The 17197-nt window shown below is 41.5% G+C and overlaps 3 protein-coding genes across 3 annotated transcripts; 2 read left to right on the top strand and 1 right to left on the bottom strand.

The window, feature by feature from the left end:
- Positions 1 to 5891: 5891 nt before the first annotated feature.
- Positions 5892 to 7345, top strand: LOC140838992 (uncharacterized). The gene is made up of 4 exons (XM_073205621.1): positions 5892 to 6551; positions 6700 to 6822; positions 6903 to 7088; positions 7157 to 7345. Exons 1-4 carry the CDS (start codon positions 5892 to 5894, stop codon positions 7343 to 7345), a joined length of 1158 nt encoding a protein of 385 aa, XP_073061722.1.
- Positions 7346 to 8397: 1052 nt separating this feature from the next.
- Positions 8398 to 9381, top strand: LOC140838991 (uncharacterized). The gene is made up of 2 exons (XM_073205620.1): positions 8398 to 8892; positions 9211 to 9381. Exons 1-2 carry the CDS (start codon positions 8398 to 8400, stop codon positions 9379 to 9381), a joined length of 666 nt encoding a protein of 221 aa, XP_073061721.1.
- Positions 9382 to 10476: 1095 nt separating this feature from the next.
- Positions 10477 to 11513, bottom strand: LOC140838990 (uncharacterized). Its single transcript, XM_073205619.1, has 2 exons — positions 10933 to 11513; positions 10477 to 10866 (listed from the first exon to the last, which is right to left on the bottom strand). The coding sequence occupies exons 1-2, from the start codon at positions 11206 to 11208 to the stop codon at positions 10477 to 10479; spliced, it is 666 nt and encodes a 221-aa protein (XP_073061720.1). The 5' UTR covers positions 11209 to 11513.
- Between the last annotated feature and the right edge of the window lie 5684 nt (positions 11514 to 17197).

The following is a 17197-nucleotide window of genomic DNA, read 5'->3' as shown; positions in this document are numbered from 1 at the left end:
TCTACAGTGGTCCTGTACTTGGTCAACATGTCTATACCAACTATACAGTCAAAATCAGCTAAACCAAGTACTATACAATCTAGATCAATCTCATGCCCCTCAAACTGAAGCATACAATGTCTAACAGTAGTCACAGATATCAAGCCACTTCCCAACGGAGATGTAATAGACACTACAGTAGACATCGACTCGACAGGCAATGAATGTCTCAATGCAAAATGCTCAGATATGAATGTATGGGATGCACCTGTGTCTATCAATACATATGCAGGATAACCGCAAAGAAAACAGTTACCTGCAATGACATCGTCTGGTGCCTCCTGCGCCTGCTCTTCTGTCAGCGCAAATACCCTAGCCTGCAGTCTGGGAGGTTGACTCACTGTCTGACTACCTCCTGGTCTCTGCTGGGTCTGTGTAGATGGTGGCTGGAAGGAGTGTACAGAGGATGCCTGTCTCTCCATCTGTGGCACTGGTGCTGATGACCCTGTACTCTGGAATCGTTGTGCACCTCTTTGGGGACAAACTCTGGCAAAGTGTCCCTGTTGCCTACAAACGTTCCAGCGTCCCATAACTCCTTGACACTGCTCCGTGACATGTCGCCCTCCGCACGAACTGCAATACACGCCACTATAATCTGAACCCTGACCTCTCTGTCGAGATCCACTCGAACTCGATGAACTGCTCCCAGATCGCTTAAACTGCTTGCCCTTAGCCTTCAGAAATTCCTTCTTACCACTACTACTAGATCCACTATCGAAGCGAGGAGGAGGTGGTGGAAACTGAACGGCGGTAGATTGTGGCTGTCTCTGCCCTTGAGCACTGTAAGAAGCGCCTCGCTGCCTGATCAGGCCAGCCTCTTCTCCCTTCACTCGGTTCAGTGCCTCTGAAAAAGTATTAGGCCGTCCCGTGTTCACCAAAGTAAAGACATCTGGATTCAACCCATTGATGAACTGATCGGCCACTGCCTCGTCGTTCCATGCCACATGCAGTGCAAATCGAAGCAATGCAGAAAATTTAGCAACATACTCCTCGATGTTCCACTGTCCCTGCCTCAGATTCGCAAATTCAGCTCCTTTATCTTTTCGGTAGGAGACGGGGAAGAAGCGCTGATAGAACTCATCCTTAAAGACTTTCCACGTAATGTCAATGCCTCGGTGCTCCAAGGCTCTCTTCGCAGTCAACCACCAGCTCTTTGCAACCTCTTGCAGCTGATGCCCTACCAATTTCACACTTCGCTCATCAGTATATGCCAAAGACTCAAACAACATCTCGATATCATCAAGCCAGCTCTCGCACTCTACTGCACTCTCTGTGCCCTTCAGGGTAGGCGGATGGAAAGACTGAAACCTCTTCAATAAGGTCTCCATCGGCGTAGCGGTAACATCCATCTGTGCACCTGATGTGCTACCCTGCTCTGGCTGTGGTATACGTCTAGGTGGCATAAATCTGATTATCAAACTGATTAGTACAAAATCAATATCATCTGTCTCAGCCCTCCTCTGATCATAAACCTCTAATCGAGAATCGGTTCTGATTCAGGCTTGACAAGTATATGCTGTAAATCAATTCAGATACTACAACAACATATAATAGGGAAAGCAATAAATCATAATATGTGCTAGCATGATATAAGCAAGGAAGATGACTCGATCTACCCCGCTCATTCTATTCTATCTCAGTCTACAGAACCTACTGCTCTGATACCACCTGTTGTGGGGACCCGTGCTCTAACTCAACTCTTTTGGGATTTATTGGATCTTTGCTCGAAAATGTGGGTCAAAATTTTGTTTTTAACATTAATTCAAATATATAATCAAAGCATCACATGTCTTTATAATAATTAAACAACATCATGAACATACATGTCTGTTTAGTACAATCATACACTAGTGTTCAAATCACAACTACAAACATAAGTAGTAACAGTCTACTAGGAAACACTAGAAATCTTCAACGCCCGAGATCTCCACGCTATCGTCAATCTCTCATCTAGCTCGAGACCCAGATCCTGCCCCACCTGTTGTCATGAACACATACAGACACGACAACAGCCGGATAACTCCGGTGAGAACATATCCCAGTATAAAACATGGATGCATGCAATGTAATAATCATGTACAAAGGTATAGCATATATCAGGTAACATGAATTAAAATCTAAACATGTAAAGGAATACAAATCTGTATTCAACATCAAATTCTTGACTCAATTTGTTTCTAATCTAGGGATCTCGGTGTGAATAAGACGGTCTGTCACCTACCCAACCACTCGGGGTGACGGTACGTCTTATTCCTAGACTTCGGTCAACTCTGTATCGAGGGTCTACACATAGAGAAAATCTGCTACTATGCGTCGATACACCGAAACGTCTAGTTTTGGCCGATCTGCCAATATCTCCTATCTCAGGACTCAATGTAAATCAATAAACAAGACATTACATAATCAAATGTAATAACAATCTAGTATGTGATTTAGGGAAACTCGTATCAAATCTGAACCGAGTTGTGCAATCCCGTGACCACATGAATTATACCTTTCTTGTCGAATGGTCGGCGTCGTAGTCGAAAGCTCGAACTCAAGATGGCCAATACAAATCTGAAATGGCAATGTGTAGACACCTTCTATCAAAATACATCTCAATCAACTCAATGTACAAATCTGTAATTGATTTCAATACAATTCAACAGCGTAACGGCGTGATTTCTTGATACCGATAACTCAATCTCAACATAACAATATCACAATCAATCCCAATAACTCATAATCTCATCCAACACAAATATGTATACCGAATTCTGCATAATATTCACATAATACATGCTGTAATTTCGAAACAGTACATACGGCGTCTGAAAATCGATCCGTTTACGTTTCTACAATGCTCCTAAACTCAAGAACACATATTCCTAACAAACTCACAATTCTTCCAACATATGAATTTCGAAACATGCTGAAAATAAAAAATACTTACATCCTTAGCTAGCTCTTGTTGCAAGGATCACAATTCCGGACTCGGAATTAAAATTGGATCACTAAATCATTCAAAATCACAAGTTCTAGATTGAAAGAAATGGAAGTTCTCCCTTTGCATGCTCTCGGTTCTCTCTCTGTCTGAATGAGAATGAAGATTCAGCAGCTTCACATATATATATATATATATATATATATACATGCCATGTGTCAAGCCAAGGAACAAAGGTGGCATTCCCGCATGCAGCACCGCGGGTGCGGTGATTCCCTTAGCGCGGGTGCGCTCATGCTTCGGCAGCCCTTTCATTTTCTGAAATTAGTGACCGCGGGTGCGGTGCTGTACAAGACCGCGGGTGCGGTATGGTTTCGAATAAAATTCTTATTTTCTATCCCTGCACCGCGGGTGCGGTGCTTCCTAGACCGCGGGTGCGGTGTTGCTTCGGCAGCACATTCACAATTCCAGAATTAATAACCGCGGGTGCACTCTTGTTCTAAGCGCGGGTGCGGTCTAGCAAACTCATAATTTCTCATGTCTTTCTCCCCTCATTGCACGTCATGCATTCTCATATATTCCGAGTCTCACGTCAATAAAGACTAATGAATCTCGAGCCTTACATACTCCCTCTTAACAGATATGACCATGGTTTCTCAAAAATAAGTTTCAAATTTGCTACATTTGAATTTTTTTTAAAAACGTGGATCATTTGTTTTGTTAACACATTTTTTTTCCTACTAAAATCGAATAAAAAAATATTTTCATAATATATATTGTAGTTGTCGCCATCATAATTCACAGTAAATCTCCGTCTGTTATCCCTTTTATATGTTATTGCATTATATGTTTCAAATTGAAAACTCCACTGTCCAAACTTATTAAAGTTGTTTTATTATGGTAAGTTTGCAGATTGAGCTCATAAGTAGCCGGACAAGTGAGTGCCTGAGACATCATTTATCCGGTCAACTAGAAGCCCGAGATCTCGGATGAATTCTAGGGTTATGGCTCTCACTCGGAATGCCTCGATAATAGTACCGCACTTGAGTGTGAGAGCAGGTGATATATTATCTTGATAAGCGTGCTTGACAGAATCATTCGGATTTGACGTGATGGAAATGACAGATCGACATGACAGGAACTTTATATTAGATGGCTATAAGTGGTAAGCAGGCATTGAAAACAAAGCCATCATTATCTTCCTTCCTATAAATAGCAGGTTTGCTTTGCATTAAATCCACTCACACGTATATACACCAGTGACATTATTTTTCTGTAAAGATACATTAGTTTTCTTCATTTTCCACCTGCTGACTTGAGCATCGGAGTGGCCACGCCGGACACCTCTCCGACGCCCATTCACGTGTTTGTCTTCCTGTTTCCAGGACATCATTACAGCCCTAATCTAGAGAGATACTCTCAATTTGGGATATATCTTGGGGCTCACTTTTCACTCATCAACTTCTTATCGGATTCGGAGGATTGCCCGACCTAGCTCGTCTTATTCACTCGGATCATATCATTAGCGCCGTCTGTGGAAAATTGAGCTCAAGGCGTAGATATGGCTCTCACTAGAAGAACAAACCAAGAAAACTCTCGGGTTCCTGGAGATAACCCACATCTCTCTGGTCAAGGTGGCCCTCCACTCACTGGACCTCAACCCACTATAACTTTGTCACCCAAATAATTGGCCCGGATTGTATCCGATGTCATCGAGAAGGCCATAGAAAAAAATGACTCTTCTCATCATTCTACCCAGCCAGAGCGTGAGCAGGAGCGAGATCAAGGGGGCGGAGAAGAGGAGGTAAGAGCGGAGGAGAGCGAGTCCAGTGCTAGTTCCAAATCCCCTACTGTAGCTAAAGAACTGGAGGAGTTAAAGAGGAAAATGAAGATCTTAGAGGGGCAGGTTGGAGGTCGGAATAGTACTCGGGTAGTCACTAAAAGATGTCCTTTTTCTGATGTCATCATCTGAGAACCTCTACCAGGGCACTTCAAATCCGCAAAGATAAAGGATTATGATGGGAGTGCCGACCTTGAAGAACATTTCGCCTGATTCAAAAATATGACTATGTTACATAGTTATGGGGATATGATTAGGTGTAAAGTGTTTTTGACTACTCTGGTTGACTCAGCCCAAATATGGTTTGAAGGACTGTCCCCTCAAAGTATCCAGTCTTTTGAAGACTTCCAAAAAATGTTCTTACATCACTTTAGTAGCAGCAATAAGTACAAAAGAACCACTTTCAGCTTGTTCGAAGTAAAGTAGAGCCCTGAAGAAATTCTAAAGGCATACATCCGGAGATTCCATCGAGTCGCTTTGGATGTTCCCTCATGTGCCCCTGAAATAAAAACTACTACATTTACCTAGGGTTTACGGGAGGGAGAGTTTTTTCGGTCGTTAACCATGAAATCGCTCGGGGACTTTGAGGATCTTTTGGCCCGGGCAGAAAAGTACATTAATATGGATGAAGCACAGAAGAAGAAGCGATATGCTTTAAAAAGAGAGAGAGAGGTGATTGGATGGCCAGACCCAAGGAGAGAGTTCAGAAGAGGGTCAACTCCGGGCATTTTTCCCATCATGTGCCTCTAAAAAATTTCCGGGATAGGGATGTCCAAGAATGCAGCTCGGAAAGATCACGGGACCTGAACCCCAATCCACAATCTATTAGATCTGAAAAGAAGGAAATTTGTACCCTTCACAAAGTATGTTTTCATGACACAAGTGAATGTCAAATGTTGAAAAAAAAAATACATCCATCCTGCTGTCCCAGGATACAACCCATCAAACAGAAGGACGAGATTGCCACCATGGACAACTCAGCTTCCAAGACCTAGTTCACGAGAAGATTAGAGAGGTGCCCTGAGCAGAAGAAGAAATCAGGAACCAGAGCGGAAGAAGGCCTCATCCCCTACCTTAAGGGTGATAAAAATGATTTTTGGAGGCTCGACGGATGGTGATTCTAATCGGGCTCGAAAGGCACGAGGTAAGAGAGATTTCTTGGAAGTCAAGGGAGCAAGGAAGAATGAATTGGTCATCAGTTTTGGCCCGAATGATCTCCAGGGAGTCAGCCTTCCACATAATGACGTCCTGGTAATCCAAGCTCGAGTTTCTAACTATGATGTCTTGAGGATCTTTATGGATTCGGGTAGTTCTGTTAACGTCATCTTCAAGGAAGCCCTAGTACAAATGGATTTACAAAGGTACCAGTTAGGGCCAATAGAACCCGCTTTTTCTCGATTTTGCTGGTCACGCCGTTTACCTATAGGGAGAAATTATTTTGCCTTTGACCTTGGGCACCCGAGAAATGAGAAAAATTGTCATAACCACTTTTACAGTTGTGGATGCCCCTTCATCATACAATATTATCTTGGTCGACCGGCTATGAACGAACTGAAAGTTGTAGCATCCACTTATCACCAGAAGATACAATTTCCAGTCGAAAATCAGGTAGTAGAAGTACGGGGAGATCAACCCTCTTCTCGGAAATGCTATGTGGAAACAGTCCTGGTGGACCAAAACAAGGCAAGGCGGGAGAAAAAGGAAGGAGGTCGTACTGAGGAGGTGGAAAGGATAACGAAGAAGGGAAAAGTACATTTTTGGCAGAGGAAGAGCAAGAGGTGGTGGAGATTATGCCGGAAAAGAGATCCGGGTGGCTCGAGATCTTGGCTTATCCACCCAGATCAGTCTATTAAACTGTTTAAGAACTAACGTTATTGTTTTTTCCTGATCACAACAGGAATTGGTTGGGATTTCATCCCTAGTGGCTAAGCATAGTTTGAATATCATACCGGGATCTCAGCCTGTGAAACAAAAAAAGAAACACTTTGGCCTTGAGAAAGACAAAGTGATTGAAGTGCAGGTCTAGGAATTGTTGCAAGCCGGCCACATTCGAGAAATACAATTTCCTATTTGGCTCTGAATGTAGTGATGGTTCCTAAGGTTGCAGGAAAGTGGATGATGTGTGTAGATTTCATGGATCTTAACAAGGCTTACCCCAAGGATCATTATCATCTTCTCCAGATTGATCAGCCGGTGGATTCCAATTCTAGCTACGAATTGCTCAGTTTTGTGGACTCTTATCAGGGATACCACCAAATTCTCCTGGCCAAGACCGATCAAGACAAGGCCAGTTTTATTACCTCGGGAGGCACATTTTGCTATGTAGTCATGTCTTTCGGGTTAAAGAATGTCAGAGCAACATATCAGTGCTTAATGAATCGAGTATTTGTGAAGCAATTGGAAGGAACAATGAAGTGTACGTAGATGATATACTGGGAAATTCCCGGGAGATTTCTTGTTTTATTCCTGATTTGGAAGAAACGCTTGCCACTCTCAGCATTATGAGATTAAGCCCAACCCGGAAAAATGCATCTTTGGAGTGAAGAGTGGTAAGTTTTTGAGTTTCGTGTTTACTGATCGTGGAATCGAAGTAAATCCCAAAAAGTCAAGTCAGTACTGGACATGTCATCCCCTCGATCCGTCTGAGAGGTACAGAAGCTAACCAGGAGGATTGCTGCACTTTCCTGGTTCATATCCCGATCTGCGCATAGAAGTTATCCATTCTTGCAGATCCTACGGAGGCACAAAAATTTGGTTGAAATGAAAAGTGTGAACAACCATTTAAAGATCTCAAGAGTCACCTAGCTGAGCTTCCAGTCTTGGTAAAGCCTGAGCCTGGGGAAAAATTATTTGTTTACTTATCCACCACGAAGTATGTTGTCAGTTCGATGCTTATATGAGAAGAGGGCTCTGACTAGAAGCCTGTGTATTATGTCAGCCATGCTCTCAGGAGAGCTGAGCTCAGTTACAATGAAGTGGAAAAGATAGCTCGGCCCTGTTCATGACTGCTCAGAAATTACGACCTTATTTTCTCTCGCATCCGATCATTGTGCTCACCAAAATTCCTCTTGGGAGGATCATGACTCACACGGAGGTTTATGGAAGAATGGTAAAATGGACAATAGATCTAGGAGAATATGATATTGAATACAAGCCCAGGGTCGCCATCAAAGCACAATAGTTGTCAGATTTTCTTTCGGAAATGATTTAGCCAGATGAGGAAGAAGTATGGAGAGTATTTGTATATGGAACAACAATTCTAGTCAGATGTGGAGTCGGAGTAGTGATAATAGCACCCTCGGGAGAAAAAATTAAGTTGGCCTTGAGAATTGACTCTCGGGTCACCAACAACGAAGCAAAATACAAGGTTGTTCTCGCTGGCATACGTGCTGCCCTAGAAATAGGAGCCTCTTGAGTCATTCTTTACTCCGATTCACAATTGGTTACTCAACAGATAAAGGGATTTTATGAAGCCAAGGATGACAAAATGCTCAAGTACTTAAAACTCATTAAAACCCAGTCATGATCTTTAGTGGATAGGAGCAATGAAAACATCCCTCGAAATTAGAACGGTAAAGCAGATGCTTTGGCTAAAATGGCGGCCTCTTTGTCAGAAGACAATACTCGAGAGGTATTACATGTCACTCGGCTGATTCTCTCTACTGAGGAGGAAGTGATACCGATGCAAGAGGATTCATGGATGACAGATTTGATCAAATTCATTGCCCATAATAAATTACCCGAGGATCGAGATCAAGCCCAGAAGATCAAAAAACAAGCTCCCATATTCGTTCTTTTGAATAAAATCTTATACAGGATATCATACCAGGGACCTTTGTTAAAATTCTTAGCTATGGAAGAGGTAGAATATGTCCTCCGGGAAATACATGAGGGATGTTGCGGGGAGCATCTCGAGAGAACTGTGTTGTCCTGGGAAGCAATATTGGCCGGATTCTGGTGGACCAGCATAGGCCAAAACTCTTCCCAGGTGGTTCGAGCATGTGAATGGTGTCAACATCATTCCAACTTTCAGCACAGCCCGACCACTCCTATGAAGCCTATTTTGGCATATTGTCCCTTTGACCAATGGGTATGGACATTGTGGGACCTTTCCCAGTAGTTCGAGCTCAAAAGAAGTTTCTCTTGGTAGCAAAAGACTACTTATCAAAATAGGTCGAGGCTGAACCTCTAGCTAAAATCACCGAGGGGGAAGTGTTGAAGTTTCTATGGAAAAACATTGTATGCCGGTTCAGAGGCCCAGAAAATTAATTTAATAAATGGAAGGCAGTTTCAAGGAAAGAAGATAACGTGCTGGTGTCAAGAGATGAAGATCACTCAGTCTTTCACCTAAGTTGCTTTTCCCCAAGCAAATGGGTAGACAGATGTAATAAACTGAATTATTTTGCAGGCTTTGAAAACTAGATTGCAAGGAAAAGAAAAAGACTGGGTGGAGGAGCTACCTAGTGTTCTCTGGGCATACAGGACTACACCACGAGCGCCCAAGAAACTCCTTTCAATTTTGTTTATGGTTCTGAAACAGTATTACCCGTGGAAATTGGGCAATCTTCCACCCGGGTAGAATCTTACCCGGACGATAATGATCAAAGTCGGGCAATGGAACTAGATTTGGTGGAAGAGAAAAGAGAACGCAGATGGTTCGGATGGAAGCTTATAGGGGTCGGGTTATGAAATCATACAATAAGAAAGTCCGGATCCGGGACTTTCATATATGAGATTTAGTATTGAAGAAGGTAAATCGAGCTGGAGATGTGGGCAAGCTAGAAGCGCGATGGGAAGGACCCTTTAAAATTACTCGGAAAGTTAGCTCGGGAGTGTTATACCTAGAAGATGCTCAGGGACGCTCTCTTAAGATACCGTGGAATATGTTTCATTTGAAAAATTATTATGCTTAAGGGAACTTGGTAATGTAATTTATTCAATAAAATAAAATAATCATTCAACAAGTTGTAGCATAAAGTCCAGGGACCCGTACCCTGACTCGGAGCTCCGTTCCCCGATCCTTTATTAAGTCCAGGGACCCGTGCCCTTGGCTCGAGGCTCCGTACCCCGATTACTTATTAAGTCCAGGTACTCATACCCTGGCCTGGGCTACATACCCTGATCAATTTATCAACTTCAGGGATCCGTACGCTGACCTGAGGTTTCATACCCTGGACATTTATTAAAACCAAGGACTCATACCTCGGCTCGAAGGCAGGAGTCCTTGGTCACTTCTTAAAAATCCCGGTTATTTTCCAACAATTAGAAAAAATTATGAGATTTAACATTCCACAAAGAACAATGTATGAGTGAGAAGAATCCGATTATTTTTAAGACATGGTATTTTGAAAATCCAAGGTATTCTCAATCTATATATGAAAAAGAAGACATGTAAAAGAAAAAGATTTCATTAATAAAATACAATAAAGGGAACTGGAAGGGAAAAAGTTTACAATCCTATTCTAAAATTATTTGACTCGAGCCCGGCTGCTCCTCTCCTTTTATGTCTTCCTTCCTCTCAGAATCTTTGGGAAAAGATGTTATGGCTCGATCAAAGTTGGGAAAGTCTTCCCTATCCTCCGGAAGAAGCCTGTCCTCTTCAAATTGTTCTTGGAACTTGTCAAAGTCGGTCCGGAAGAAAGAGTAAGCATGATTCTCAATGACCATCTTGAACTTAGGAGACTGAAGGAAGGAAGCTCGCAGAGGCTGCCAGGGCAGTCTCAGCAGCAGTTTCCCGGGACATTTGGTTCTCTATCTCGTCGGTCAAAGAATCACTCTTTGACTCTAAGGCAGAGATATGCCTCTGTAATGTTTCCTCCCGAGTGAGGCCGAATTCAACGTCATCCCGGGCCTTTTTCAGATCTGTATGAGCCACTGATAGTTGCTGATGGGTTGTATCCAAAGTATCGCAGAGGCCCGCGACCATTTCTTTGTGAACTGATCGAACCCGGGACAATTCCCCTTGCAGTTGCTCATAAAGCTCTTGGGTGGTCCGGGCTTGATCACCTTCCTTTGTAGCCACCACGGTTACTTCTTCGAAAGACGAGACCATCATTTGAACACCCTGTCCAACAATAGTTAGTAAAAAAAAAGTAAAAAAGGAAGAGAATAAATTAGGAGTAGAACTTACATAAAGGATACGGTTAGATCCCTCAAAGATCTTGGGGGTTGGGAGATAACCCTTCAGATGTGCCTCCTCAGCAGAAAGAAGCATCTGCTGAAGGAGCTTGAATCCAGTGGAGGAATCTCCCTCCAAGAAAAGATTCCCTCGGATTCCTTGCGGGCTGGAGTGGAGGGGATCGGTGAGTTGTTGGGTCTGAAGAAGATGAGTAGATTGGGTTGCTCGGGAGGTGCCTTGGTCTCCGCCTTTATTGCCCACAAGGAGGACTAGCTCCGGGCTTGCCATCGCTTTTATTTTCCTCTGGATAAGAGGAACGTGATCCGTCGATTCCCCCAGAGAATTAGCTCGAGCCGTTCCTCCTTCTTTTGGAGCTTCTATCCTGGCAGCCTCTGTTTCGGCCTAGTATACGATTGAGTTTCCACTGGGTGGACTAATTTCTTCTCAACAATAGCTTTCCGAGCTACCAGTTTTCTCAACTTGGTAGATTTCTCGGCTGCCCACCTTCTTGCAAAGGCTTCATGCATTTCTGGATTATCTGCATCAAAAGAGAAAAGAAGATAAGGACAAAAATAAAGCAGACAGAAAGAATAGAAGGCGAGGAAGTGCAAGGAAAAAATTACCGGGTCGAGCGCCGATCCAGCCGATCCAGCCACTTCATCAATTACCCTGTCTATAGGGTCCTCATACTGGGCACTCAACCCGTAAGATACTAGATTCTCTTCAGTCAACAGGGAGGAAGAAGCCCACCAGCTCTTAACTCCTAATGTATGGCTCTTCAAACTTATAGCCTCGAGGGATATCGGGTTGGGTAGGAAGACTAGGCAAGAAGCCGGTTAAGCATTGGGTATGAGACGAAATAGTGATGTAGAAAAACTTACCTTTCCATCCCTTCAGAGAGGAAGGGATGTCATCAAGGAACCAGCTCTTTAATCGAGCAGACAGAGAAAGCATTTTCGCCAAAACGGCAAACAAAACAATAATGAATAACAAGGGGGTTAATGAGAAGGTTGTGCATCCTGAAAAGGATATCGGCCGAGAGAATAATTCGGAAAGAGTTTGGATGAAATTGGTTTATAGGAACTCCTAGAAAATGAGCTACCTCAACATAAAAGGAGGGGAGAGGAAATCAGAGGCGACTACGAATTTGATCTTTAAAAAAAGTGAAGAAACCTTCCGGGGGGCGGTCAGCTCGATCGGAGGGACCAGAGAGCCGGATCTGGAAGGAATAAAGGATAGATCCTAAAGCTCTAAGATCTTCCTCCGCCCTTGGGCGAAGAATGCTTCCCATGGTGGAAAACCAAGAGGCACTCAGGGCATCAGAGGGAAGGGAACTGGTAGCCAGGGCTTTACCTTTTTCTTCCTTGGATACCCGGGATGGACCAGAGGGAGTGGGTTTGGTTCTTTGAGCTTTGGTTTTTTGGATAAGCGATTGAAAGAAGGGTTTTTCTATAGAAGAGGAAGAAGCGGAGCATGCTGTTGCAGACTCGTACTCATGCGAGCCGCGCACATTTTCTCCGGAGGTAGAAGAGGTAGAATTTGACATTTTGGGAAAACGTGGAAGAAAGAAACTTACAGTGCGTGATGAGTTGAAGAGCAAGAAGTAATCAGAGACTTGAAATCGTTGGAGAGAAGAGAGTAACGCCAGAAATTGGGAGCCTGGTGCAAGGAACTACAATGTAAAAGCTCTGAATCGCGAAAAATTGTGAAAAGTAGAAGATGGTTTGATTTATATGAATAATTTGTGGTTGATCTGCACCGTTGATCATTGGGTTAATGGACAGATAAGATACCTTGGAAATTGTGCAGAGATATAAAAAGAAAGTCTCGGAAATCAAGGCATCTCAGACTGTTCGCCTCCTCGGAATTCGAAGCGTTATGGGCCGTTCAAATTCTAGGACACACGTCATCATGAAGTCATCCCTACCCACCTAAGAATACAAAACGACAAAAATTTTCTGTGACCGGGAACGAAGGAGTGATCGGGAATAAAAAATTAATCAGGACAACGAGAAAGACTATGGCCCGACTATTTAAAGGAGTGGTGATAACCCCGGAAGAGCCGGGTCATGGATGACTCGGGACAGTAAATGGATAGCCTCGATCATGGTTATTTTGCAGAAGGAGCTCATAAGTAGTAGGGCATGTGAGTGCCCGAGACGTCATTTGCCCGGACAACCAGAAGCCAAAGATCTCGTATGAATTCTTGGGTTATTGCTCTCTACACGAGATACCTGGGTAATAGTACCGCACTCGAGTGCGAGATCAGATGATATCTTATCTCGATAAGATTGACTGACAGAATCATACTGATTTGACGTGATGGAAAGGACAGATTGACCTGACAAGAACTTGATATTAGATGTCTATAAGTGGTAAGTAGACACTGAAAACAAGACCATCATTATCTTCCTTCCCATAAATAGCAAGTTAGCTTTGCAGTAAATCCACTCACACATATTGTAACGTCCCAAAAATTTGAAGGTTCACGTAAACCACATCCATGCAAGGTATCAAACTTCTTGTATGTTTAATTAAATGGATGTTTATTGCATGAATAAGTGTTTTAATTCATGGTTTATTGAAGTTTCATGCATAAGGGATTTTAGTAGTTTTTGCGCTCGAACAAGAAACAAAGACAGGGGATAATTAAGGAAAAATATTTGATATGATCTATTAAGTAGGTGAAAGAGTGTTTAGAAGGAGGGGTGGGTTGAATAAACACTCTCAATTTTCACAATCTTTTCGAATATTGAGTCAGTTTGGTGATAAACTGAAACTCGGGGAATCTTATTAGTCGATAACAATCAGTTAACAGTAATATTGTGGAAATAAACTGACTGATAGAATAAAACTGAAATAAAGACACACAGAATTTTACAGATATTCGGAGATTTCAAATACTCCTACGTCACCCCTTCTATCTCGAAGATAGGATTTTCACTAAAAGACTTTGATCAATACAAACAGTTGTACATATTCACTTCAGTATTGGAATTAACAATGCCAAACTGAAACTCTTAGTTACAACACGATTTACAGTGTTCAATCTGAAATGAAATCACTCAGCACAACTGAAAATAATAACAGTCTGTGTTTATAAGCTCGAGATATAGCCTTGAATGCTATAAGTTATATAATAAGCGTGAGCTTTGAAAAGAGTAGAAAGCTTTGTAAAGATCTCAGCAGAGTAACAACTTAGTTAATGGAATATTCTTCTTCTTAGCTGCTCTTCTCCGCTTCTTATAGGCTTCGCTTCCAACGGTAACATTCAATGTGATTTGAATCTTTCTATCTGTTGTTTGACATGTCAACATTCTTCTAACAATCGTACACTGTAGCATTTTTGAAATGTGGCGTTCATGTTGTTAGTTGCAGTCTGCTTTGTACTATTGTCGGTTGAACGTATTTTTCTTGACGTGTACAGCTGGAAGATCATATGTTAAGCAATAGCTTATAAGCTCACAACTGATTATAGCAACTGATCGGTTTCCAACTGATCAGTCAGTTGTCTGCGTAAGTTCAGTTTAGTTGGTTCAGTCGCCTTCGATAATTTGCGCTTCAATATTCAGTATAGGCGACTGTCAGTTTGCATAATTTAGATCAGTTAGTTCAATCGTTTAAACATTCAGTTTGTCAAACATCCAAAATTTAGTTCCTACAATATTTTTATTAAATAATTAGTTTTAATTATTTAATATATGGTGTATTTAAGTGTGATTTCCGAAAATGGGCCTTGGTGGAATATTTTGACTCGACGGGTCATATTTTAAACCGGTACGCAAATTTTAGCGAGTCGGATGACTTTCAGAGTTCGGGCAGTATTTTCAAAAACATACCTAGAAAAATATTTTTCAGGAGTGTTTTTTAGCTTGACGGGTTTATTTAATTGTTCAATGGTCCTAAAGCCATTTTAACCCCTTTATTTTTTAATTAAGGATCCCTTTAACATTAATATTGTATTTAATACCCTACACTCAAACCCTAATTATTCCACCCTCATTTGGCCGCCCTCTCCGTACCATTCAGCAGCAGCCTCATCTCGATTTTTCCAGCAGCAAGCCTTCGCTTATCCCAAGCTTTTCTAGAAAAGCTTCTTCATCTCTCCGGTGCATGCATGTTCTACGCGTTTGTAGCAAAGTTTTCGAGCGTATTATACGAAAAAGCACGCCTTATACCTTCTTTTTCTCATAAACCACATCATGATATGCATTTTTAATAGTTTTTGCATGATATTATGTTGATCCATTGAATTACATGGTGTTACTCGATTTTTACATGAAAATATGCATTTACTCGGTTGGGTGCTCACATTTTTCTTTATGCATGAAAGAGGTTGCTAGGTTAAGTCTTGTAAGGGCTGTGCACATTCAGATCAAGGGTGTCTAGATTCTAGAGTTAGATTTGAATCGAGCCATGAAAGAGCCGATCGAATCCTAGGGTGTTTGGTGATGCTTAGACGATCGGGTGAGGAAAAGAAGAGGGGCTCGGTTGCATGGGTTGAACCAGGACATGGTTCGGGTCTTGGTGGGTCCAAGCCGTGGTCTAGGGAGGTCCATGCATGGCTGGTTGCGAGCCGAGAGTGGAATGAGTAGGCATGCTTCGTGTAAGGGCTCGAGTGAGTTGTGGTTGTAGTATCATGCACGTCCGCGTGTATGGGGGCTATAGCCTTGGGTTGTTTGGTCCAAGAGAGGGTCCATAGGTTTGGTCTTGGACCTTGGGTGGTCTGGTTTAGGGCTGATCTGGCTTAGTGTGGGCTAGGTTCGAATATTAGAGGGTTAGGTGCATCAGGGTTTGTTGTTGGCTAAGAGCAGAATTTTCCAGCAGCTATATGGCCTTTTCTGAGAGTCTTAGGTGGTCTGAAACAAGTTTTTTTAGGGGCTTGTATGGTGTGTTTAAGGTGTGTTTGAGTGGGAAAAGTTTGGTTGAGTTTCGGGTTGATTTGAGTTAAAACCGGGACGCCGGTCCAAGTTTTAAAACGAATCATATAAGTTATGAAACGGGCTCGAGGTTATGCCCATTAAATGATTATAAATATGTTTTGAGGTTTTCGTAGGTGTTTGGTTGATTTCGGGTCGAAATTTTGAGGTCCAAGGGTAAAACGGTCATTTAGGGTTTTCAGGGACAAAATGGTCATTTTGCACGCGGGTCGAGTTAGAAGTCCTGACAATGTCCTGATCAAAAATTGACATGTTTTAAATGTATACGATATCATGAACATGACTTTTTATGTAAATATGAAAAATACGTTGCATGCTTGATTTTAAGAAAATTTACGTATATGCGTGATTTTTATAAGTGATGTATACGATGACATATTTTTGAAGGAAGAGAGTTGGTTGTGACTAATATGAATATGATAATACGATGACATGTAAGGCCAAGGTTCAGTAGATGGGTAATACAGTCGCTGATGTCCTCGCCGTCGGGTACCACGGTTATACGTAGATAAATGCATTGAATAGAGCTGATACGAAAGTCACAACTAATGAACGGGATTCAAATAAGAAAACAAACACGTATATGATGATATGTTGAGACATGTTTTGACACGCTATGCTATGATACGATTTGTTTAAAATCATGTGTAGAGCCCAAAATCATTATACGTAAAACCCGTGCATTTATTTAAATTGCTAAATTATTTATTTAGTTTTAAGATGATTTTTAGCGATGTATGATAGATTTTTTTGCATTATTTTAAATTTTTACATGTTTATTTGATGCACATTAAAATTTTTTCTTTAGTTTTATATTTCAAACGAATATTCGATGCGGGATTGAGAAAAGAGACCGTGACGATTTAGGTGATTTATGAAAATGGGGTATTTTATTGTTCAGTCAAGAATTTAGTATTTTAAATGATTTATGACGTTTTTAGCATTTTTTAAAGCCAAATTTATTTATTAGGTGATTTTAAGATTTTAAATCTTTCAAAATGCTAAATTGACTAGTTGTAGATTTTAAATTTTTAAATATTTGTTTCTTTTGTATTTTATTTAAATTAGAGTATTTTAGTAAATTTAATATTGTATTAGAATTTTATTAACTTGTTAATTGGTTTAACATTTTAATTAACATGATTAATTAATTAATTAAGCAATTTTTCCATAATTAACACACACGTTACAATATACTCACCCACTCGGCACACACAACACACACACATACATGTTCATTTTCTTTGAGGGAGAGCAAGTGTTCTTTGATTTTTCAGCAGTCACCACCTCATCCCCTTCTCCAATAAATTCTCAGCAGATTTTCGGTCATTTTTCTT

This window comes from Primulina eburnea, chromosome 8, assembly GCF_022965805.1.
Source record: "Primulina eburnea isolate SZY01 chromosome 8, ASM2296580v1, whole genome shotgun sequence".
NCBI lineage: Eukaryota > Viridiplantae > Streptophyta > Magnoliopsida > Lamiales > Gesneriaceae > Primulina > Primulina eburnea.
The sequence above is the reverse complement of the archived record's forward strand: the minus strand, read 5'-3'. Positions and strand labels throughout refer to the sequence as shown.